This window comes from Ceratotherium simum, chromosome 14 (assembly GCF_057802395.1).
Source record: "Ceratotherium simum simum isolate JZ-2026a chromosome 14, ASM5780239v1, whole genome shotgun sequence".
Taxonomy (NCBI): domain Eukaryota; kingdom Metazoa; phylum Chordata; class Mammalia; order Perissodactyla; family Rhinocerotidae; genus Ceratotherium; species Ceratotherium simum.
In genome coordinates this window covers 49,235,011-49,261,293 of record NC_141913.1, presented here as the reverse complement: position 1 = coordinate 49,261,293, position 26,283 = coordinate 49,235,011, and the positions used below count along the sequence as shown (strand labels likewise).

The following is a 26,283-nucleotide window of genomic DNA, read 5'->3' as shown; positions in this document are numbered from 1 at the left end:
AAAAATTATTTTTAACAATCTAAAGAGCTCTGGTTTTAAAATACTAAAGATGAAATCTAGAAGTATTTCAGGAGTTACTGACTTTGAATGTAATGAGTTCATGTTGAATAAATTTGATTTCTCCAAATTAATGTAATTTAATTTGCTCTTCTGTTTCTTTTTAAACAGGGAATATAAGGACAATATTAAAATAGTTGATGAGGGAGTAAAAGAAATTGTGTCCATGTTTAAAGATTTTTATGGAAATGATGGGAAAACGGCATTTGTCTTTACTGCTGACCATGGAATGACAGATTGGGGTTAGTCTGTCTTTAAGCATTATGTACTTTATTATTAAAGTAGTGGTAAATGTAGCTTGCAGATATCTTAAAAGGTTGAGGAGGATTAGATGTCTTAGTATCTGCAAAATGTCTAGCACTTAATAATTGTATACTTAAAACGTTAGTGTAAAAAAGACTGATCTTATATAAAGAATCTTTCTTCTAACTATAAAAAGAATATATTCTCATTTAAAATGAGAAATTTGAGAAAAGTGTGGAGAAGAAAACAAAAACTACCTAATATTTTTCTACCTAGAGTTAACCGTAGGTGTTGGTAAAGGGGGTGAGGTTAAGGTGGCATTAGCGAGGGACCCAGGACTCCTGAAAATCCACCCTACAGGAGCCTGTCCTCCCTGTGAGATTCCTAAGGCAAACACAATGTGTGCACAGAGAACAAAATAAGGCAAAGATGAGGTTTGAGTCCCCAAATCACAATACAGAATTCCAGAATCCTAGCCCTGTAAAGGGCTTTTGGCTACTCCAGCCAGAGTGGTCTGGAAAAACAGCATCTGGAGACGTTGCCGTCCTCTCCAGGACAGACCTTGCCTCGACTGCTTGCCCCAGACTTGGGTGGTTACTCCCCGAAGGAGCTTTCCCTGTTCTTTTGCCTTCTGTGCTACTCTGGTGGTATCTCTGCCAAGTCTTGTTATTGTTGTTCTTTGTTTAACCACAGTCACTCAACAGACGTTCTGCTTTTTGGTTTTTTTTTTGCCTGTTTGTTGTTGATGCTCTGACTTGCTGCGGGGAATATTTTAAAACTAATTGTCATACAGAGTTGCAAGCATTTGGGAGTGTGGTGGCTAGAATTAGCTGTATATGGATTAACTCTTTAACACTAAGTATTTAAAAAAATAAATATTTAGGTATACATTAGTTCTTATATACTTGTCTTATTACTCTTGGTGTCTTATTTGTAGGTGTCCATGGAGCTGGTCATCCTTCAGAGACTTTAACTCCTTTTGTCACTTGGGGAGCTGGAATCAAGTATCCCCAAAAAGTATCAGCTCAGCGATTTAATGATGCATTTTTGAAAGGTGTGAACATTTATCTTTATTGTTTTTATAAATATGGCATTTTAAAATAAAACCAAAGTTTAATTTAAAAAAAAAAAACACTTTTCAACTTATAGTTTTCACTTTGATATTTGTGTCATTACTATTTCTATGAATTACTTTTGTGTAGTTCATATTATTTGGTTTATAATATTCAGCTTGAAATATACAGTCTTAGTTATTTGTCTTATGAAAGTTCAAGTATAAATTATACTATTGCTTTTTTTTCACAAGCCTTATTATTGCTGGGATTTAGATTAAACCCTTGAGTCAAATCTTACCTGAAAAGATTATCAATCAGATAAATCACACATTTGTCACAATTGATGTTTCGCAACTGGGCAGATTTTTCCCTGTCTCTGATACTTTTGAAGGCTGTCTATGGTGCCCAAGCTTCCCTTGTTTCTCAATCCATAAAGAAAAGGAATTCCTTTTTCCTGGAGCTCTGCTTATTTTGTAAGGTAAGGTTTTTTTCAGAGTTCCAAAGGTTTTACTACTGGACAAAACAAATTCCTCTCAAATGCCTTACTCTGGATTAATTGCATCAGACTCATCCAAAGCACTTGTTAAAAATACAGATTAAAAAAATACAGATTTCCAGACCTTGTAACTAGACATTTTGATTCCATGAGTCTGGATGAGGCCTAGAAATTTTTTTTAAACCTTCTCTAGGGATTCGGACTCACAGCCATGTTTAGGTATTTCTGTCATAAAACACTCTTTTTGGTTTGTATAATAAAATTCTGTTAGACTCTTTCTTTTTTGAATTTATTTTTTTATTGAGGTATAATTCTTGTATCATAAAATTCATGTTTTAAAAGTGTACAGTACCTTGTTTTTTAGTATATTCACAAGATTGTGTAATCACTTCTACTATCTAATTACAAAATATTTCATCACTCCCCCCTCCCCTGCAAAAAAACACCTTTATCCATTAGCAGTCACTCCTTATTCTTTCCTCTCCCCATCATCTGGTAACCAATAATCTACTTTCTGTCTGTGTGGATTTGCCTATTCTGGACATTTCATATAAATGGACTCATTCACTGGATGGTCTTTTGTGTCTGGCTTCTTCCACTTGGCATAACATTTTCAGGCTTCATCTACATTGTAGCATGTATCAGTAGTGTATTTGTTATAGCTGAATAATATTCATTTGTATTTATATACCATATTTTATTTATTCAGTCATCTTCTGGACATTCAAGTTGTTTCCATATTTTGGCTATTATGATAATGCTGCTATGAAGATTTGTGTAAAAGTTTTGTGTGGACATATGTTTTCATTTCTCTGGTAGATACCGAGGAGAGGAATAAATGGGTCATATGTTACTCTGTTTAGTTTTTTGCAGACTGCCGAACTGTTTTCCAAAGCAGCTGCACCATTTTGTATTCCTATGCTCTGTGATAAAAGGATGAGATTGTGTCTAAATAGAAGCTAGATTAAATAATATGTTTGTACTTAAATAGAATTTTATTTTAGCATTTGTTTTCTCAGTAAATTAATATTTTAGAATCATATGACTTTAAGAATCATTACAGAAATAATGTATTTTTTCTCATAGGAATATTAAGGATTGTAAGTTATAGAGAAGGGGAATGTGCATTATTTCCTCAAGGGATTAATGTGAATTTTTAGTAACTGACTAGTAGAAGCAGGAACATATTTTTAAACTTTATTAGCTTATTAAAGGAAATTTCATCATAAAAATATCTTAGAACGTTTTTGGTAATATATCTTAAAGTCATTAAATCAAGACATGGTCTGTCATAATCATTTGTTTTGATTACTGTGTATTGAAATTTCTGAATTTATTTGTAGCAAGATACAGGAATGAGGTTATCTTTGAAGGCCATTTTAATAGTAGCTCACTATACTATTTTAACTTTGGAATTAATGGCAATAGGAGCATCACAGCTATGATTTTAAGTATTTTACAAGGAACTGCCATTACAGAAAAAAGAAAAGCTTAGATGGACTAATGGGCTATCGGTAGCCATAATACCTCTCTACAGGATTGTAATTAGTTGTGGTCATGCTGGCAGTTGTTATCACTGTGCCTTTTACTTCCATCTTTCCTTCCTTAGCCTTTGGATGTTTTGAAACAATTATCTCCAATTGAGCATTTTGAAAGTTTAATAAATCATCACAGAAAACACCAAATATTTACTTTTCAGTTATTCTTTTAAAATTCTAGTTTTAAAAGTATATAGCTCTGCCTTTTTAAACACCCTTTTTGTTCATATTTGGCTTAAAATACACTTTTCTTCCAATACTTTTGTTTTTCATTAAGCAATGACCACTCATGATAATGAAATGATTTATTCTTTTTAAAATCTTAACATCAGCTCTTGTGTCTAATTGTATTTTTCAGAATGGAAGTTGGAGACCTGGAAGAGGCAAGATATCCATCAGGTATTCATTTCAATTTAATCACGTTCAAATTTAATTTTAACTCCTGTAAGAAGTTTAGACCAAAAAAATCTGAAAAAAAAGTATTAATAGTAATGATGATAAAGGATTTTTCAACACATTTCAGTCACTAAGGGAAATCTTTTTAGTGCAAATATTTTAACCCAACTAATCTTTCTTTTAGCAAAATAAAAAAAGCCTCAAGTAAAACTAAAAGGAGAAGACTCCCTCAAAATAACACTGGCTAATTAAAGAATTATTATGTAAATTGAAATTTGCATGCCTGTTAAATTTCTGTTTTCTTGTCATGGTTGCCTTGCTTAGTTGCTCTATGCACAGATGTAATAAAACCCCATTACGGGTTTCTTTCCTGTAGCATGTCAGTTACTGTTTCTTTTTTGATTAACACATATTTTATCTTAAATTCTACCCAGGATCCTTACAAATGCAATGGGAAAAAAGTGACAAGAGTGTACTCAGCTAGAAACCTTATATTACAGGAAAATGCATGGCTAACCTAATCAAGTTAGACTAGTAACATTATGTGTAAGTGTGAAGCACAGAATTTTCTTTGTTGAGGCTATGCTATGTAAACAGCCATTTTCACTATTTGTAGAAGGCATGGCGTCATTGGTATGTGGCCTGCAAAGTGGCAGGAATATTTTACCTTCTCCAGGTCACCTCACAAGCTGACATTTCTTAGTGTGGTGGATAAACCAAGGTCTAGAATCTCGTTTTCAGGCCTGTGGTTGCAGAAGCCTGTTCTTTCTCAGCATGTTAAGAATGGTCTCTTCTCTCAGGATGGATGCATATTACCCAAATAAATGAAAATGTATAAAATCAGAATAGCAATTTATTAATTTGCAATAGAAATTGCTGTCAAGGGGATAGGAATAACTTGAAGGCCTAAAACAAGAACATGTTTTACTTCTAGCCAGACTGGATTATAATCAAAAACTGAATATAGATTCGGCTATTGCTCCCTGAATACTCCTACTTCAGATCTACATTAGATGAGAATTTCTTTTTTCATTCCTTCCACCAGCATTGTTATGTGTCTGCAGTGTGTTTAAACATTGTGCAAACATTAACATTAATATTAAAACTTTAAAACATCAACATTAAACATTGTATAAGGGGTATAATGGTGAATAAAAGCAGACACAGTCCCTGCCCTGGGCAGCTTATAGTGTAGGAGTGAGAACAGATAATAATCAAATCATCATACAAATAAATGTAAAATTATAGCTGTGAGAGGTACTACAAAAGAGGCCTGTGACGCCATGAGAGCATAGAGTGGATGTATCTGGTGGACTGTGTGGTCAGCAAAGGCTTCCTGAGAAGTTGAGGGTTGAGCTGAGATTGAAGAATCAGTAGGAGATACCAGGCCAAGGCAGTAGGAGGAGGGCTTTCCAGGCAGACAGAGCAACATGTGGACAGAGCTCTGGTAAGGGGGTACACGGGATAGTAAAGAATCTTGAAGAAAGGTGGTGTTCCAAGCAACAGATACTGTAGTGTGGTATGAGGCAGAAGAAGGTAGGCACTAGACCACGAATGGCCTAATGGGCCTTATGGGCTTAATCCTAAAGCTCAGGGAAGCCCTTGAAGTGTTTGAAGGCTGGAGAGTGACATGATCTGACTTATTGTGAAAGGATTTATCTGGCTGCAGCATGGAGAACAGATTAGAGGAGGCCAACAGTAGATTCTGGGGGAAGGGGAGAGGCGATTAAGAGGCTATTGGAGTTTTCTGGTTTTCTGTGGGATGTACTTAGATGGAAAAAGTGAGAAGGGTTGAGAGCCTGGGAGCAAACTCCAGCTTTAAATGGGGGACTAGAGAAGGTATCTGGACAGGAGCCACAGTGAGATTGAAGATACTCAGTGGAGTGTGATTGAGTGTCAAGAGAGGGAGTAGTCTACACAGTGTGGCTGAGAGGTCACGTAATTATAATAACCACAACAGCATTTGTCACCACTCTTTATTGCAGGATTATTATGTGCCAGGTTCCTTATAAATTTAATCTCATTTAATCATGCCATAACTCTGTAAGGGAGAAACTTTTATTTATTTTTTAACTGATAAGGAAACTGAGGCATTGGAAAGGTTAAATAACCTGGCCAAGGTCTCAGAGATTGCAAGCAAGGGCATTCTAACATCCAGGCACTTTACTGCCTGAAAAATTACAAGGGCTAATATAAAAGCTGTCAATTAGATTTAGAAAAATGGAGGTTATTAGGTCTCGTAAGAAAAGTGGTCTTTGGGAAGATAAAGGGTCAAAGCAAATGAGAGTGGGTGGAGGAGGGATGGGGAGATGAGGAAACGGAGACAGAAAGCATGAACAGCTCTTCTGGGAGAGGGTCCAAAATGGTGTTTGGGACCTTTTGTCTAAAGAGCCTCTTGTTTGGCTGATATCTTTTCTGGACTTCACTAGCTGGCCAAACCTCTTTCTGATACATACCTTCTTCAGTTAATATATACATCTCTCCAGTTAGAATCTGCTGTTGCTATTTGTTTTCTGTCTAGTTAAGGCATCCTTTTCATAGTACTGAAAAACTGTTACATAAAGTGGTCAAGTTCTTAGCTACTAGGATAAATTTTTGTTTTAGTATGTTTTACCTGTGGAGATCTAAATGATTTCTTTTCAAATTTATTTTTCCATAAGTTGATATACCTCTAGCAAAGGACAGTTTTAGAGATCACTATCTGGTGTGTATTAAATAAATGTTTGAAAGTAATGGATTATAACAAATATCTCAGTTATATTCCAAAATACAGTTGCATTAAATTATTTTATGTTGATGTCTGTAGACTTCTTAAAATTGAACTTTTCTGTTTGTAGGCTGATGTTGCACCATTGATGGCTTCTCTTATTGGAGTTCCCTTTCCCCTTAATTCAGTGGTAAGGAATAAAATTTTCTTATCAACTCTCAGAATAAAAAAAATTATTATACAGTAAAATTTACTTTTTATGTGTTTTATATAATCTTATATATATAATTATATATAAATATAATCTTTGATTATATTTAAAACTGTATTTTCCTTTATATTTATTTCTAAATATGTAATACCTCATAATTTTGTGTGGATTCTAGTCTGCAACATGGAGCCCAAGCCTAATAGCTTTTCTTTAAAATTTTTTATTTTCTAAAATGTATACAGTTTTATATCTTTGTATTTTAGTTATGTGATGAAAATATATAAATAATTTTTACTGCAAGCAGCAGAAATGAATCCATTTAAAGGGAATTTATTAAGAAGGTATTGGTGATTTGCTGAATCAAAGGGGTGTTCAAAAACCAGGCTTGGAAATGAACAGGAACCAAGAGAGCTCCAGAGACTTGGAAGAAAGAACCAAATCTTGGTCCCGTGGCAGGGCTGGTCTGTTCAAGGCACTGACACTAGGGGAGAGCAGCATTAAATCTGTTGTACTTCTGTGCCTTGACTCTCAAGAGTCAAATTCCAGTGCTTACGGTTTCAGTGGGTGTAGCCTGGGTTACTTGTCTCCCCTTCAGTAAGGGAAGGCAGGGACGCATTAGAGACCCACTGTGCTATATCCCACGGGGGAGATTTCTCAACGTAGAATGGTAATGCTGTTAAGAGTGGGAACTGGATGCTGAAAATGCAAAACACAAACAAACAAATCCATTCCACCCAGCCATTCTTATTAGCTCTTCAAATCAAACTTTAAAATAATAATGTCATCTATCTCAGGACTCTGAGTAATATGACCCCTGTAGTCATAAGTGTATGTGTATGTATATACCTGAAACAGAAGTTTCACAAAACAATCCTTACTCTCACTACGCACAGTATGTGCGTACTGCATATTTCTTATTATATGTTTTTTTTCCTTTGAAGTGTGCTGGCTGTGGCCCACCATAGTGAGTTTTTGTGTGTGTGTGAAGCACTTAGTTCCTTAGTGCCTAGCACATAGTAGTCTTTCAATAAACGTTAGATTTTATTGAACTTAATTCATCTCTTTTGCTTTACTTATTTTATTATATCTACTTCGTGAGAAAAGTTATACAACGTTTTTCAGTTATGGTTTTAAGAAAGATTTTTTTGTTTAATTATTCCAGTAATTTGTTTGTCCATATGTCTTGTCTTTATTGCTTCCTTTTTAAGTCTGTTTTGTCTTATGAGGATAGCCTGAGCTTTGTTAATACTAATATTAAAGCAATGTTTATTTTTTACAGGGAATCCTTCCTTTGGGTTATCTTAACAACACCGATCTCTTCAAAGCAGAGAGCATGTTTACAAATGCACTACAGGTTCTGGAACAGTTCAAGGTAAAGCAAGACACACACAAAACTGGGCACTACTACAATTTTAAAATTGAATCTATTAAGTGAAAAGATTTGATTTTGTGTTTCAAGAAATGATTTCCTATAATTTATTATCTTTAAATTTTGTGTATTTGACTAGTGTCATGAAGTTTCACATTTCTGAATGTGAATTCAGGTTCCATGAATCACTTTGAGGAGTGTCCCTAATTGTGAGACTACCACATATGCTTATGAAGACTACAAACCAAGTCTTTATCGATTGGAATTTGCCCCACAGAAGTAGTATTACAGATTGCGACATTTCTTGTCATTACATGCACATTATTATATACGTTAAGAACTTAAAAAGGTGACCATTTAACTGAACCTTCCTATTATTCTTAATACTGTTAATGCAGCTTGGTTTATTTTGTTTTCTAAGAGTTAAAGAAGTACAGTTTAATTACATTACAGTATGTTATTTTGCAGGCTTGATAAACTTAATTCTCAGCTTATTGTGATAGTATGATAAAGTTAAATTTTTCTTTAAATATTTTGAAATAATATAGTAACACAAAATTGCATTTATTTTCAAAGTAGTTAACCATCCCTGAAGAACCATTTTAATAGATGTTTATATTTCAAAATGAAATTAGTTAATTTTTTCTCATTTATAATATAATATTTTCATACTTGGTTCCCAGGTGAAAATGACTCAGAAAAAAGAAGTTACCTTATCATTTTTGTTTAAACCATTTAAGTAAGTCTCTTATATTTGCTATTAACTTGTAGAAATGACTTATTCAATGAGTTTGCATGCTAATGGGATAGATGAGTTACTTAGAAACTTTGTCATTTTTGTGTACATTAATGCAAATTCCAAAATGAAAGCTTCTTCTATTGATTTTGTAAATAATGAGCTAGATGCTAGATACCTTTGAATGGCTGGTAGAGGAGATATAGGGGTTATGGGAAACATTAAGGAGATAAATGTTCAGCAGGGATTGACTGGGAAGGTGTAGGGGCTCTTGGTTTGGTTGACTGGGAAGACGCTGGTACCAATATGGCTTATAGAAAGAAAGAAAGAAAGAAAAAGAAGAGCTGGTTTGAGAGGCAAGAATGAATGTTACTGAGTGTAACTTACATTTGAAGATATCAATTAATTAGTTAGAAATAGGAACTTGGATCTCAAGGTGGAGATGAGAGTTGTTTATGAAGATTTGGAACCATCAGCATAAAGATGGTGATGGAAACGGTCACACATGTAGGAGGCTGTAGGGAGAATGTAGAAAGTGACAGGAAATGCCCAATGATACAATTCCAGGAAACACTGACAACTCCTGGGTAGGCAAAGAGGAGAGCAGACTGGTGGGCAGCAGATTTTGCTGTCCCACGTCCCAGAAAGATGTATTTTCCTTGAATCGGAAATGGGGAGATCTGAGTCACAAACCTGTCTCTGTGCTGCTGACTTGGGCTTGTTTACTCAACCTCCTTGAGGTTCATTTTCAATTAGCAAGGATTCCCATTTAATTAGGGAGGATTTGCCTCCTGACCAAAATAAACAGAAATTGTGTGAAATATGAGTGTTAGGGATATGATTGAATGACTTCATTGGAATTATTTTTGACAACTTATATAGCACTAGTGTGGTATTCATAAACTAGAAAGGCTTAAATATGATGTGATTATATGCCTGACTTGGTGTGTATAGGAGAGAAAAAACAAAGCAAAATTAGGATTTTTCAAGTTATGATCATATGAAATTAATTACCCTAAGCATTATATTATATACATCAAAAGTAGAATTACCTTTGTGGAGTGTCCCTAATTATAAGATTATCACATATGCTTATAAAGACTATAAGCCAAGTCTTTAGTCATTGGAATTTGCCCCATATATATCATATACATATCATATGCATCTGTTAATTTATAATGTAGTGGTACAGTCAGACCATAACAAAATACATGAACAAGAAACATATCAAGTCCTGGTATGAAGAAAATACACAGGACGTTGAAAGTGAGAATAACTGAGGGTTGCTTTAGACCAGTCACTTTAGAAAGACCAATCAGGGAAGCACTTTTCTACAAGGAGTTCAAGTGCACACTGCCCACCTTCTTCCCCTTGGCCTGCTGGCTGTCCATGAACTTCCCCTACTTTGGTGCTCAACGTCTGCCTGAAGAGGCAGTGCTAGCTTTGTGTCATCCGGAGTCCCAGCAGGATGGTTGATTCCCACCCACTGGCTCACCCACCCTGAAGCAAAGCTGCCCGCCTTGGCTGTAGACTAGTCTGGCTGAAAATCACCATTGGCTGAAAGCCTACAATATGACCAGAAAAGCCTCAAATAAATTGAAGAATTGACTCTTGAGGAAATAGATAATTTAAGGAACAGAAAAGAACTTAAAAATATTAAAATCCTCAGAAATATTTGAGAAACTATTGTATCCATAAAAATACAAAATGAGAAAGGTACAGAATGCATTTGTGTGTGTGTGTGTGAGGAAGATCAGCCCTGAGCTAACATCCATGCCAGTCCTCCTATTTTTTTTTTTGCTGAGGAAGACTGGCCCTGAGCTAGCATCCATGCCCATCTTCCTCCACTTTATGTGGGATGCCACCAGAGCATGGCCTGACAAGCGATGCGTCGGTGCGCGCCTGGGATCTGAACCTGGGCCGCCAGCAGCTGAGTGCGTGCATTTAACTGCTACGCCATGGGGCTGGCCCCAGGATGCATTTTTTGAAAAAGGAAAATGCAGCTAAAAACTTAGAAATGATAAATTGTACAAGAATGGGTCCAAATGGGAGGCAAATCCTCCAAATTAGAATAGGAAGTGAGTATGTAGACCTCAAGCAAAATGAAATGAATTTTAAGTAATATATCGATTAAAAAGCTGGAGGAAACACGATGGCATACGTGGAAGGCATACATTTCTTCATCCCCCGAAATAATGACAATTGGAAACTTCAAGGAAAAGAAAACATTTCAAACTGTAGAGGAAAGTGTACTTCAAATGTGAAGCAACCTACAATGTGACATGATTTTGAACAGTTGCTGGGAGTATGAGAAAAGGAATTCATTTGAACGTTGGCAGACAGATAAAGACTTTGATGAAATAGACGAGCAAGTCTAATTACAGCATACAACTTTGCTACTCAGTGAACAGTATTTAAATAATCATAATAATGTAAATGTTGGTTTTCAGCCTTTAGAGTCAGACCTCAGACAAGGCAAGGAAGACTTAATTATGATTACAGAATAGAATGCAAATGTTACCAACCTTGACAATGTACAAGGCTATAGGTTGGAAGGCAGACAGGGAAAAAAATGTAAATGGAATAATAGTGGTGCTGTTGTCCTCATAAAATAGAATATGGAGATTCTGGCTATAGTTGAGAAAATAAGACAGAGGTTTAGGTATTAGATTATTAAAGTGACCAACTACCCAACAGAGGAGATAAAAATAGTAATATAGCCATACTGAGGTGGGAGGAGACAGCAGGAATAGCCAGGAGTCAACAGAAAGTGCCTCAGGTCATCAAGTCAAGAAACAGTAATAAAACCGTATTATTAAGAAAAATTCAGGTAACTACCAGGATAACTAAAAACAGACACATGTAAAAGTTTTTGTCTCTGGGTTGAGGAACTGAGAGATGAGAAGGATGGGGCAGGGATTTATTGGTTGTCTTTATGTCCTCTAGTGGTTAAGAATCAGTGCTGTCCCCACTGCGGCCGGGGTTCATTTTTGGTCAGGGAACCACACCACCCGTCTGTCGGTTGTCACACTGCGGTGGCCGTGTGTGGCTGTGATGCTGAAAGCTCTGCCACCGGAATTTCAAATACCAGCAGGGTCACCCGTGCTGGACAGGTTTCAGCAGAGCTTCCAGACTAGACAGACTAGGAAGAAGGACCTGGCCACCCACTTCCGAAAAAATGGGCCATGAAAACCCTGTGAATGGCAGTGGAGCACTGTCTGATACAGCACCAGAAGGTGAGAGGATGGCGCAGAAAGACCAGGCAGGGTTCCTCTCTGCTGTGCACGGGGGCGCCAGGCGTCGGACTCAACTCAATGGCGTTAACAACATGGTGCCTTTCTGTACTGTTTTCAGTTTTTAAAAATTATATGCATATATTGCTTGGATAAAACATATATTAAAAAAAGAAACAAAAAATAGGTGTGTTAATCATTGGCATGAATCATAAATTCATAAAAATCATGGGCAAGAATAAAAACTTTATTCTTCCCTATATATTTTAGAATCATCATCTTGAGTTATATGAAAAATTCTTTGGTTATTACACTGTATTTAGGAAACAATTTGGAGAGGATTGACATTTTTACGATAATCAACATTAGTATTCAACATTTATTTATATCTTCTGTTACGTTCTTAAGTAAAATTTTATAGTTTTTCCCGCAATATATATTTCTCATTATTTTATTCCTGGATATTTTATTTCTATAATGAGTATTTTTCCTATTATATGTGTTCAGTACTCCAGGAAAAATAGTTGTCACCATTTACTATGTAAGTACAGTGGACTCTTTATTTTTCTCTAATCCAATGAATTTTTTTCGTTTCTATACCATCTGTTTTCTTCCAGTCACCTTTATATATACACCTAATGTCAGCATTGTCCACTTAGAAACTATATCAATTAAATATTGGCACATAAACTTCCTAAAAGCTGTAAGAATGCTTTCATTACACATCCTTTCTGCAAAACAGCTCAGGGTCTTGTTACAAACAATTGTGCGATGAAGTCCTTCCCTCTTCAGTAAGTACCATATTTCCTTTTTCTACTTAGAAATATATTGTTCACTCATCGATTCTTAATTTGAGAAAGTTTATCTAGGATATTGACATCTAAAAATTCATAGTCTTGAGATTTTACTTACATGATCAATTTCACCAGCATCACTAGGTTTTAGTTTAATAGTATCTCTACCATTCTTCCATTGTCTTCTTTAGTCTTTTCTAGCGTGAATAATTGATGAATAATGTGATAATCCCTAGGGTGATGAAATAGCAAATATTTCAAGATATAGGAAAAATAAGATTGCTAAGATTCTATAACATATCTTAGACTTGTAAAAGTGTCCAGTGGATCCATGTGGTAATTAATTGCGTATCCTATTTTATCCTATTCTTTAAAAAATAAGTAAATTTTATCTTTGATATTTTAAAGACCTCTGAGAAAGAAAAAAGTCACGAAACATCTGTTCTGACAAATAGAACTGCTCAAAAAAGAAATTCAGGGCCGGCCCCGTGGCTTAGCGGTTAAGTGCGCCCGTTCCGCTGCTGGCGGCCGGGTTCGGATCCCGGGCGCGCACCGACGCACCGCTTCTCCGGCCATGCTGAGGCCGCGTCCCACATACAGCAACTAGAAGGATGTGCAACTATGACGTACAACTATCTACTGGGGCTTTGGGGAAAAAATAAATAAATAAAAATTATAAAAAAAAAAAAAAAGGAAATTCAAGGGGCTGGCCCCATGGCATAGCGGTTTAGTGTGCATGCTCTGCTGCGGCAACCCGGGGTTCGGATCCCGGGTGCACACCGACGCACCGCTTGTCAAGCCATGCTGTGGCAGTGTCCCATATAAAGTGGAGGAAGATGGGCATGGATGTTAGCCCAAGGCCAATCTTCCTCAGCAAAAGGAGGAGGATTGGCATGGATGTTAGCTCAGGACTGATCTTCCGCACACACACAAAAAAGAAACTCAAAGCTAAAATTGGGTCCTGTGGAACCTGATACTATGCTAAGGGATGACCAGCAGGTGGAGCTACATGACTAGGAGAAGCATAAAAGGTTTGCCTATATGTCAGAAGTACCTTAAAAATGAGGAAAACCACTTTATATTTGAAAAGTGTTTACTATAGAGGCCAAAGTAAGACAAGAAAAACTTTAAAAGAAAAAAAATTCCATGAAATGAGAGAAGAAAAAGAAAGGTCTCTTAAAAGATACTTTAGAAAAAAATGAAAATGGGAAGAAGATATTGTACCTTGTCAATAGAAGCAAAAACATCTATCTTTTATTAATAGTCACTATGTAAATTCAGGGAACTTAAATAAATTTAAAGAAATATTTTAATGTATTTTCTACTAAAAAGTAAAAGATACTTTGGTTCTTTTTAATATATTTGTTTCTTTTAGGCTAATATGGATTAAAGTTCCTCCCTTAGATCAAATTTAAATACTGGTTTTAATGTGAATCTTTCTATCACTTCACCCATCTGATTTACTAATTATTTACTAGAAATGTAATTTTCTCCCTCAAAACTGGAATTTTTCTTTAAAAAAAATTAACTTTTATACATCACATACATAAATAGGAAAATATTCATTGACTCAGTTATGAAAGATGATATAAGATTCTACATCACTGGTCAAAGGAATGCAAATTATTCTAGAAATAATTTTTTATCCTGCCTTCTCTGTCTTTACCTTCTTGAAATGTTTTTTCCTTTAATCTAAATAGACATTCTAGGGCCGGCTCCGTGGCTTAGCGGTTAAGTGCACGCGCTCTGATGCTGGCGGCCCGGGTTCGGATCCCGGGCGCGCCCGGAGGCACCACTTCTCCGTCCAACGCGAGGCTGAGTCCCACGTACAGCAACTAGAAGGATGTGAACCTATGACATACAACTATCTACTGGGGCTTTGGGGGTAAAAAAATGAATAAATAAAATCTTTAAAAAAAAAATAAATAAATAAATAAATAAATAGACATTCTAAAAAGGAATGGACTAGATACCACTAGCTATCTCTATCATGTATAAATGCAAGTGAAATATGTTCGTAATAAAAATCTGAGTAAAGAAGATATAATTACTTCAAAGGGCAGCATTTTAAGGAGATTTTTCTCTTCCAAACACTAGTTCATCTTGAATATTTGATGATGAAATTCTTTTTTTTTTTTACTGAGGAAGATTAACCCTGAACCAACATCTAACGTCTGTTGCCAATCCTCCTGTTTTTTTTGCTTGAGGAAGATTAGCCCTGAGCTAACATCTATGCCAGTCTTCCTTCATTTTCTATATGTGGGTCACTGCCACAGCACGGCTGACGAGTAGTGTAGGTCTGTGTCCGGGATCCAAACCCACGAACCTGGGCTGCCAAAGTGGAACGTGTTGAACTTAACCACTACACCATGGGGCTGGCCCCATAATAAAATTCTTGATGATCCTAAAACTTGGTTTACATTCTCTACAGTGTTCGAATAACTGTGGAAAAAAGATGAAATTATAGCAATCACAGCAAAAAAAAGTACACAATTAATACTCATTTCTCTTTTTCCTTTTGTTTAAGCATAACATGTTGATAATAGATTCTTTTAAAACTTGATGTTTTCAATATAAAGGATTTAGTCAATAAAGGAAATTTTTTCATACAAATTACTACTGTGTAGAAATGTTGTGTTGTCATTGTCATCAAATATTACTTCTGCCAAATTCTCTCTTTTATCCCTCTCTGAGATTCCAATTACATATATATATGTTAGACCTGTTCACAATGACTTGTATGTTTTTGTTTTGTTTTTTTGGTGAGGAAGATTGGCCCTGAGCTAATATCTGTGCCAGTCTTCCTCTATTTTTTGTATGTGTGATGCCACCAAAGCATGGCTTGATGAGCGGTGTGTAGGTCCACTGCCGGGATCTGAACCTGCAAATCTCGGGCCGCCAAAGCAGAGCGTGCAAACCTAACCACTACGCCACCAGGCGGCCCCCTGTATGGTTTTTTAATGGTCTTTTCTGTATTTTCTATTCTTTCTGCTCTTCAAGGTGCAGGCAGGATATTTTCTACTGACTTATCCTCTCATACACCAAATCTCTCTTCTGTTTTGTCCAGTTTGCTGTTATTGAGTTGTTAATTTCAGTTATTACCTTTTTTTCAATTCTAGAATTTCCATTTTCATTTAAAAAATAAATTCCAGTTCTTTGGTGCAATTTTCTATCTTGTTCTCGGTTACTGAATATCTTAACCACAATTATTTTAAAGTTCTATACTTGATAACAACATGAATAACCATATTATTTGTGAGTTTGTTTCTATTGTCTTTATTCAGTTGGTCCTGTTGTTGAGTCTGGTGGCTTTTAAATGAATGCTTGTCATTGTGTACTAAAAGTCTTAGAAGCTCTGGGTTGTCTCATTTTCCAGAGAGGTTTCACCTTATCCTCTGACGAGCACGAAGCGTGGAGCTGGCTCCAGGCTGTGTTGCAGTTTTGTTGTCTCCTTGTCCCTGTGGCTTGGCTCTGTTCTTTAAGAGTGTAGCCTCCCGAGATCTCAGTTGAAAGCTTGTTGTGTTATCTAGAGCTCTTCCTCTCCAGTGGCTTCTGAACACCAGGTTTTGTCTCTTATGTATCTTGAGACTTCCAGAACTACTGTCCTACTTTTCAGGGCCTTTCTTAGCTTCTTGTCCTCTTGTCCTACACAGCTGAAGAATTCAGCTGAGTGTCAAGCTCACCTCTCTTTTTACCTCCCTTCTCAGAGGGAGTTGGCCTCTATTTCTTTACCTGAGTTCTCTCTATATAATAGAATATAAATTCTTGCGTATAAAAAGTTCCTTCTCTTGGGGCTGGCCCGGTGACGTAGTGGTTAAGTTTGCATGCTCTGCTTCAGCAGCCCAGGATTTGCAGATTTGGATCCCAGGCACCACTTAGCAAGCCGTGATGTGGCGGTGTCCCACATATAAAGCAGAGGAAGGTGGGCATGGATGTTAGCCCAGGGCCAATCTTCCTCAGCCAAAAGAGGAGAATTGGCAATGGATGTTAGCTCAGGGCTTAATCTTCCTCATGAAAAAACAACAACAAAATAAACAAACAAAAAAAGTTCCTTCTCTCATTCTTTAAGACTTCACCTCAGAATCTGTATTAAATTAGTAATTCTAGATAACTTTCTTTTCATGTCCTTTTTTAAAATCTAGAATGAGAATTTTATATTATTCTCTTACTTTTCTTCTCTTAGGGTCCTCAAGTCCTGGCTGCATTGGCAGCCGCAAATTTTAATTTTTATCTCTGCAGTTTCCTCAGATTGCCAAAGGCTCTATTGAGTTCTCTACCTCCAGGCAGCAGCTGTATGCCCAAATTCTCAGCCTTTTACCTTGTGCCAAGAACAAGAATGGCAGATGCCCTAAGGGTTACAGTTTATAGAATGTTGGATTACTCCTCTCTGGTTTCCTTATCAGACTTTCTAGTTGTTCCTGGTGGGAGCATTGTATGCCCAGACTTCTCCATCATAGCCAGAAACTCTGGTTAAATTTTAATGTTTTAGTTATTTTATTAAAAAAAACCTTGTTAGTAAAATGTTAATGAAAAAGTAATGCATAAACACAATAAAAATTACATAAAGGATAGTAAAAAGTTACCTTTCCTGTGTTCCAGTCTTACAGTCTTTTCCTCTAGAGGCAGAGTTGTGATTTCTTATGCATCTGTCTATATATATCTTGTTTACATGTGTACATATGCATATAGATCCCTCTTGCTAACCTATGTTAAATTTTAATTATGAAATACTTTACAGATGCTAAAAAGAATGGAGAATATAACAAAAATCCTTGTATCCACAATCCAGATTTAAGAAATGTTAATATTTTACCATATTTCTTTAGATCCTCTTTTTTCCTTAAGAAATAAAATGGTGTAATATAATTGAATCCCTATTTTTAAAATCTACCAAATTTTTTACAATTCTCTTTTTTCCATTCAGTATGATTTTCAAGATTTATCCATGTTGACACATGCAGATGCCTTCATTCATTTTAATTTGTCTATGGTTTTCCTTTGATTACTCCCCTGCCAAACCCTCTTGTTTTGTTGTTTTTATTTGTTTTGTCTTTTTTACATACATAGTAACATACTGTACCTTATATTCTGGACTTTACATTTCTCCCAAAACTTCTTCTTCTTTTTTTTTTTTGGTGAGAAAGATCAGCCCTGAGCTGTCATCCGTTGCGAATCCTCCTCTTTTTTGCTAAGGCAGATTGGCCCTGGGCTAACATCCGTGTCCATCTTCCTCTGCTTTACATGGGACGCTGCCACAGCATGGCTTGACGAGCGGTGCGTCGGTCCACGCCTGGGATCCGAACCTGCAAACCCCAGGCCGCTGCAGCGGAGCACGCGCACTTAACCGCTATGCCACCATTATAGAAAATTATATTGGGGGACAAGTTTATGAGAGTCTTTAATGTCATAATGCTACAGTGAAGTCTGTACAGAACATTTTGATGCATTCCAGATATATTCTGAACCTTTGATATGTCCCAAAATTTATATATAGTCCAGTTAGGAAAAATATAAATTAATCTGGTCCTGATTTCCTTACCTAAGTACTCCATATATAACATAATATTTTGCATATCATATAATGTAATGTAATTAACATAATGTTTAAAATTTCTCTTTAAAAATGTTTCTTCTCTCATTCTTCTTAGGACTTCACTTGAGAACATGTATTAAATTAGCTTAAGAAATTTAGTTCCTGACAAGCTTTTTTTTCATCTTTTTATTTAATTTAGCAAATTGTTAAGTGCTTTGAGATTGGCAATGTATATTATTCTCTGATTTTTCTTCCTTTTTTAGGTCTGCAATATTTTGATAGCATTTTAATCAATTAAGATTTATTGATTCATTTTATGTGCTTAGCACGTTGCTAAGTATTATTGTGGATATTCATGGAAATAATTAATGGCCCCCATGGAGGTTAAAATTTAATTGAAGAGAAATAAGTTGATCATTAGACCACACTAAAGTGCTAATGGTTTGAGGTGAGATTTGGAGTGGACCATAAAGGATAATGAAGATTTGATTTTGGAAGGCAGAGAGGGGAAGATCTTTATGAATAAGAACTCAGATGTGAATACCAAGATAGGGGAAGAATGAAGAGTTTAGCCATTTTATAGCTGAGAGTATACACTTGGGATAATGGGAAATTAAGTAGCATAGGAGATGGTCATCAATAGTCCAGGAAGTTGAGAATTGATGAAGTAGACAATAAGATGCCCATATCAATTTCAAGCAAGTTAGAAGATGCAGTCAGTATTTTAGGAAGCTGAATGGATCAGAGCAAGAGGAGGGAGATCAACTAGCAGGGTTTTATAGAAATTTGGAAAATTCAACTTAGATATATAGCCTTCAGAGAATGCCTGTGGCCTTTGGCCCAGTAATTCCATTTCTAAGACTTCCAGGAAAATATTCCAAAATGTGTGGTGTCTGAAGGACAAAGAACAGGATCATGGCAACATTTTGAAGTAACACGTTTTCCCTCATGTGTTACTGCTTCCTGGTACCTTTTTCCTCCAAGTCCCAGTGAGTCCAGGGGTGGGGAATTTTCCGGTAGTCTGAAAGATCTGGGATCCCTTGGAATAGGCACCAATTCTTAATCAGGAGCTCCTATAGAACTCTGGAGGGTACATAGATGAGCTTCTGGGGTTCATGAATTTTCTGAGATTATATGAAAGATTTCAGATTATGTGCATTTTCTAGACAGAGAGTTTCAGTCACTGAAGGAAGTCTGTGACCACACCCAAATTAATAACATAGCTTAAAAGATTTACTTCCTGTAAATCTCAATCTTATCTCTTCAGAGAGTGCTGGAACCAAGTAGAGAGAAGATGATTATATTATGTTGAACCATATGAAATTGCCAATATTTAATTTAGTAGTTTTGACATACAAATATGTCAATTTCATATGATCTAATATATCCTTAAATAACTTTTTTGCACTCATTTTAGGAGTGCGGTGGTGTTAGTTAAGCAGTATATGTTCAATTTTGTATTTAAATATACTTATTTATTTCAATAAGGTAATTGAGTTCTAATTATATTTCCTCAGTTTCTACATTCCATAAACTTAATGCCTTTAGATATATATCTTTTCAGTTTATGCAATATTAGGAGTATTTCTTTTGTGTGTTTAAGGTTTCTACTGTGGTAAAACAAGGACAGGGAAATGATGGAAAGAAAAATGAAAGATAGGGGAACAAAAAAGTCCTGTGATACAGTATAAGAACAGCAAATAGGTTCAAATTGTTCATTAACTGATTGTTGGTTAGGCTCTGCCTGGAGCTCTTTGATAATGAAAATTCTCAGGCCTTATCAGGCTTACGGGTACAAGGTGAGCGCCATGATGGATCTGCCCTGTCTGTTGTGTGTGCCAATGAGCACGGGAGGGCTAGGTGGTGGAACTCACAACACTAGTTGCTGTTCCATTAATTGTGTTGATCTAATCAGAATTTCTTTGTTAGCCTGAGTATTACATTTCTTCAAAATGATGGATTATATGAGTGTCATAAGTGTGGTTTGGCAGTTAAAACTTTGAGTCAAGAAAACCAAATTTAACTATAAGCTATTTCTTAGAAGATTTCAGATAACCAGCAATAATACAATTTAGCTTGAGGTTTCTTTCCTTTTTTTTTTTTTATTTTTATTTTATCAAGTTTCACCATCTTTTTATTGTCAATTAAGCAAAAAAAAAACAAGAAAATGTGCCAGCCCAGTGGCGTAGTGGTTAAGTGCGCGCGCTCCGCCACTGGCGGCTGGAGTTCAGAACCTCGGGAGTTCAGCGATGCACCGCTTGTCAGGCCATGCTGTAGCGGTGTACCATATACAGTGGAGGAAGATGGGCACAGATGTTAGCCCAGGGCAGTCTTCCTCAGCAAAAAGAGGAGGATTGGCATGGATGTTAGCTCAGGGCTGATCTTCCTCGAAAAAAAACAAGAAAAAATATAATTGAAATGAGGAAACATTTTAAACCTAACCTTTTTTTTCTTTGGTAGGTTGCTTTCTGAGTCTAAACAGCTCAACATTTTAAGAAAAGCAAGATCTTATATAAAACAGAGAAAGTATGATGAAGCAGTAAGTATGCAGGCCTTGTATATTTAAATAGCTGATCGTCATTTCAGGTATGGGGAGGGGCAAAGTATGGCGATGGAGAGCAAAGTGGGCACGCCAGGGAGCTTTCCTGAACCCTCAAGATAGAGTTGAATTTCCTAAGTAGCTTCTTTTGCTGTGGACATACTTCTCTTATTTCGGATAATATTATGGGTAAACTTTTTTAGGTTGGCATTGGAAATGAACAATTGCCGTTTTCTATAATGAGCAAGTGTATTCCAAGTTTCTATCACCCTACTTATGCATACTATTTTAGAACTTGACATATTTGTACATTTGGAATTATCTACACACTGTCAAAAGTCTAATGATTCATATTGAAGCTTTGACTCTTTGCGACTCCTACCCTACTGTGTTTTTCATTAATTTTTTCTTTGTTAAATGGTCATATAATTTTAAAGTAGGATAGAATTCTATTTGCAGTTTCTAACATTGCCTAAGTAATACCATGTATTTCTAATGCTTAATTTTGTTATGCTTTTAAAATGGTAAGCTGTTCTCCTCCTCTAAAATACTAAGCTATTTTAATGATGTTTTATAACTGATTTGGGTAATCTGATATGAGAGAGTAAGAAATGATATAAATGTGGGCATCTCCGTTATTTGGGACCTCTATTAGAGAGCCTTCATTTCTTTCTTTCATGTCATCTGAAGATAATTTCCACAAAATGAATCATTTTAAATCACTATATGTATCATAAATAGTTTACATTTAAAATACCTTTTTTTAATCAAGATTTAAACATTCATTGTATTCAGGAATTTTTCTTCTACTTTGCAAGATCCTCAAACAATTAAAATCTTTTCTTGATCCAGCATCTACAGTTACTCACTCTAATTTTAATAATTTTCCTTCCTTTGAGACTTAGGTTTTCTTATTATTCCCATGTGGTAAGTTATATTTTTCTTTTTCCATAGGTCTCCCTTTGCAAGGAGCTGATTCATCTTGCATTGAGAGGACTGTCCTATTATCACACTTATGACAGATTCTTTTTGGGCATCACTGTTGTTCTTGGTTTTGTGGGATGGACATCTTATGCTTCTTTGTTGATCATCAAGTCTCATTCCAGCCTTACCAGAGGTGTTAGTAAAGAAGTTAAGGTATGTTCAGAAACTATAATGGAGAGTCAGATGATGGTGTAAAATCACTAGGACTGAGGAAAGAAAGCTAATCAAATCACTTGTAATGAGTTCATACAATGTGCAAGTTGTACTAAGATAACTCTTACCCTTCATTTGCTTTTGTTCTTTTTTTCTCAGTTGTCTCTCTTTCTTTAGTTGGGAAAAGGGTGTATTAATAATAATGGCCCTTTAAGAGGGCTATAAAGATACCTGTATAATTTAAATTCTCCTATGGCACTGACTGGGTTGATTTTCTGTTCTTTTTTATAATTATTTCCCATGTTATAAGTATTCTATATCTTTCTAGTACAGGTGATCAGAAAACTACTTTGAAGCTATATATTTAACTTTATCTGATACTAAAAAAATAGGAGCTAGAAAGCCATAAATCACTATTCATAAGGTTCCTTTTTAAATAATGTATATGTCTTTCTGGAACTGTTCTTACCTTCTTTCAACTTTCTGAAATACAAATTTCTGGCACTTTCTATTTATCCTCATTTTAAGAATTAGTCCTGAGTTTACTGTACTTTCAATGCAAAAAAAAACCACCTCTTTAATAATATTTCATATAAATGAGAAAATATAATAGTATAAATATAACACTGTGGTTTTACCTCATTAAAACACTTTACTGTTTTAAAATACATTGCTGACTATCATTTACCAGGGAGAATATCCCACTTCCATTTCCTTTGCTTCCCTCTCGCTAATGATTATTACCATGTCCAAATCCTCTGAAAGGTAATATACCCAGATGGTGTATTATTATTAATAATAGTCTGGAAACATTTCCTGTGGTAACTTTTTCCAATTTTATATTTTATTTTTCGGTAATGGAAGGAGAACAGTAGTGTTTATTCCAATTTTTATAGTACTTTAATGCATCTTAAATAATTTCCTCCAAGTAATTTTCATTATTTGAATGTTATGTGAAATTGGCTAGACTAGGAATACTTTCTTACATGGTAGGAAAAGAGACAGAAACAATCATGTTTTAATAATGGATATATCTTGGCATTCTCCTGGGTACTTTACATTTATTTTGTCATTTTAAACTCATAACAGTGCTGAAAGTAGGATTATAATTTCTCTTTACAAAAGAGGAAACTGAAGCTAAGTGACTTGCAAAAGGCCACTCAGCTAGGATGTGGAGGAACCGAGGTCTGAATCCAGAGTGGTCTTGTTTCAGACGCTGCCTTTTCGTATTTATCTTGCTGTTTGGGGTGTTGAGAAAGGATATGCCTTTAGATTGATGTGTCAGCAGATTTCATAGCTGATAGTTCTTCTTTATTATTAATCCGATAATGTGGCAAATATTTAATTGAGTGTACAGTACAGTACTAGATGCTGCATAGACTATACAAAGAAATATAAAATTCAGGTGCTATCCTCAAGGAGCTTAGAAGTAAGTAAAGTAGGTAAGAGATGTACACACATAACCACCTTATCAGATATAGGTCCCTATACTACACACATTATGAGACAACTTTAACATTTAACAGCTTTAATATATGTTAAGTTTAGTGTGATGCAAAGACTATCCTATTTTAAATAAAGGAGAACTCTCTAGTTAGGCTGATGATAACAGGAAAAAGTAAGTCTTGCTGGAACGTTAACAGTCAGACTATAGGGAGATGAGAATTAAAGCAAATTGAATGATGTAAACAGAGACAGATTTGGGAAAATGTGTTATTCTGCTGGCATATAGGTGATGTTTCCTGAGCCCCACTATTCCAGGACTGTCCTGGGTGCTTTACGTGTGTTATTCAGTAAAGCTTAACACTACCCTAAATTTGGTGGTTATGATTCCCATTATATGGATGGGGCAAGTTAGGCTCAGAGAGAGATATATTTTCTTCAAAGACACACTAGTGTTAATGACAGAACTAATATTTTCTAATACTGAAATTCATGTTCTTTCTACACCATGCTGCCTTTAAAATAAATAGTTCAAGTTGGGTAGAATGTGGGAGGTTTGTTCAAGTGCCTACTAAGAGATAATACAGTATAGATTAGGCAGAAGTAATTAATAGGCCTCAAATGCTAGAATATAGGGTCAGACTTTATATTTAGTTTGTGTATCAGTTAGAGTTAAACCAGAGAAACAGAACCAGTAGGATCTACATATTAAGAGGTTTAGTGTAAGGAATTGGCTTATGTAATTGTGGGGGCTAGTTAGGCAAGTCCTAAATCATAGGTCAGGCCATCAGAAAGGGCAGATTGGAACTTGCAGGCAGGAGCTGAAGCTGCACTCAACAGGTGCAGTTTCTTCCTCAGGGGAGCCTCTGTTCTGCTCTTAAAGCCTTTCAACTGATTGAATCAGGCCCACCCTAATTATCTAGGATAATCTCCCTTACTTAAAGTCAACTGATTACAGACTTTAATCACATCTACAAGATACTTTCACAGCTATACTAGATTAGTATTTGATTGAATAACTGGGGACTATAGCCTAACCAAGTTGACACATAAAACTGACCATTACAGCTGAGGTCATTACAAGTATTTTGAACACTTTGTTCTGTTGGCAAAAACATTCTGATTCCTCTTCAGCAAGTTTATAATCTAGTGAAGTGACGCAACCTTACCAGTTGGGAAGAAAGAATAAAATGCCGCTAGTCAATCACATTGACTGAAGGGAGGCCTGAGGAGCACTTAGGAGGGGAGGTGATTGCAGCTGTGCACGTATTAGAATGTGATGCTTGCAGGGGGCTTCACAGAGCAGGTTATTGCCAAAGGGAAATCTTAAGAGGTAAGTAGGATAGCCCAGTAGGAAAAAGGAAAACGATGTGCAGAGAGAGCAGCATGTGCCAAATGAGGAGTGAGGTAGCACGGCTTTTTGGAAGAGCTGTAAGTCATTGACATGGCTAAGACTATAGAGGGCTGGAAGGGGAGTGAGAGATGAGCTTGCAACAGATATTATGCTCCATTGCCACATGAGGAAACAGAGCTTTAGACAAGCTAAATGGGTTAGTGAAATTGACAAGCAAATACAATGGCAGCATTGGAATTAAGTTTAGGTCTGACTCTAAAGTTTATGTCACTTCTCATGACAGTGTCCCTAGATTATACAGGTAATTTCTAGTTTTTCACTATTACAGGCAAGTCTGCAGTGAATATTCTGTTTTCTTTAAATGTAATTTGCCACAGCTCCTCTTAATGGAACTCTGCATTTAACTTCTATATACTCTTCTCCTTTGCTTTTGCCAATTCAAATGTTTTTTGCTTTAGAACTAAATATCTTTATTTTGCCACATACTTTTCCTTGTTCTCTTATTACTTAGTAAAATCCCAAAATATTAATCCCTTAAACCAATCCCACGATTCCATCTCCAACTGTATGGTTTAAACTCCTTGAAGGCCACACCTAGCACAGAGCAGAGCGTGGAGTATGCGATTTATTAAATGTTTGTTGGTTGCAGGAGTAATCACAATGCACATGGCATGGTTTATTATTGTCAGGTGTTTTTTAGGGGGCCATGGGGAGGCAGGGAGTCAATTCATGATGAAGTAGAGAATGTCCCCCACTCTCATTGTTTAAAATCCTTTCAATTCAGCTGAACCGAATTCTTTATGATTTAGTTTCGTACAAGTAGATGTCATTTGTAATATCTATTACTTTATATGTCAAAGGATTAGATAATTATACCATATTGTACTGACTCTAGAAAATTCCTTGAGTGTTTTTTTATGTACTCTTTTAAACTTCTTTTCTTATTATTTTACTATTCTCAAAATGAGGTGAAACCAATGAATACCTGCCTCAGCCACCTTCAGCTTTAGAGACACCAGCTGTCCACATCTATTTGGGATTTTCCCCTTCTTCTCCCATCCCCTTGCTATGGGACCTCCATTGCTATCTCAAACATCTCCATTTCCAGTGCTATTCACTATGTGTTTCTGTAGTGACTTATGGGACTAATGCAAAAAGGTAGAGGAGGAAAGAATAAAAATAAAAGTAATAATAGCAGCCATTATTTATTAAACAGTAGTAATATTTAGGGCATTTTGTTAACCTCTTTACATAGTCTCATTTAAGCATTACTAACCTTGATAAATACCTATTGGAATCATTATTCCCATTTTATAGATGGGGTGAAATTAAGTCTCAGAAAAGTTTTGTACTTTGCTCATGGTCATACAGTGAGCAAGTAACAGAGCCAGGATTTGAATTCTGATCTGTGTAGCTCCAAACTCTTAAATACAATGCTGTGT

General features: G+C 35.9%; 1 protein-coding gene across 4 annotated transcripts in view; it reads left to right on the top strand.

The window, feature by feature from the left end:
- Positions 1 to 26,283, top strand: part of PIGN (phosphatidylinositol glycan anchor biosynthesis class N) — a 126,230-nt gene that overhangs the window by 31,279 nt on the left and 68,668 nt on the right. For all 4 annotated transcript variants that reach the window (XM_087439316.1, XM_087439314.1, XM_087439315.1 and 1 more), the window contains 8 exons: positions 169 to 299; positions 1,238 to 1,354; positions 3,748 to 3,788; positions 6,623 to 6,682; positions 7,983 to 8,075; positions 8,756 to 8,811; positions 20,829 to 20,907; positions 21,862 to 22,044. In XM_087439316.1, the coding sequence (XP_087295442.1) occupies positions 169 to 299; positions 1,238 to 1,354; positions 3,748 to 3,788; positions 6,623 to 6,682; positions 7,983 to 8,075; positions 8,756 to 8,811; positions 20,829 to 20,907; positions 21,862 to 22,044 (760 nt within the window). The remainder of the gene's footprint in view (positions 1 to 168; positions 300 to 1,237; positions 1,355 to 3,747; positions 3,789 to 6,622; positions 6,683 to 7,982; positions 8,076 to 8,755; positions 8,812 to 20,828; positions 20,908 to 21,861; positions 22,045 to 26,283) is intronic.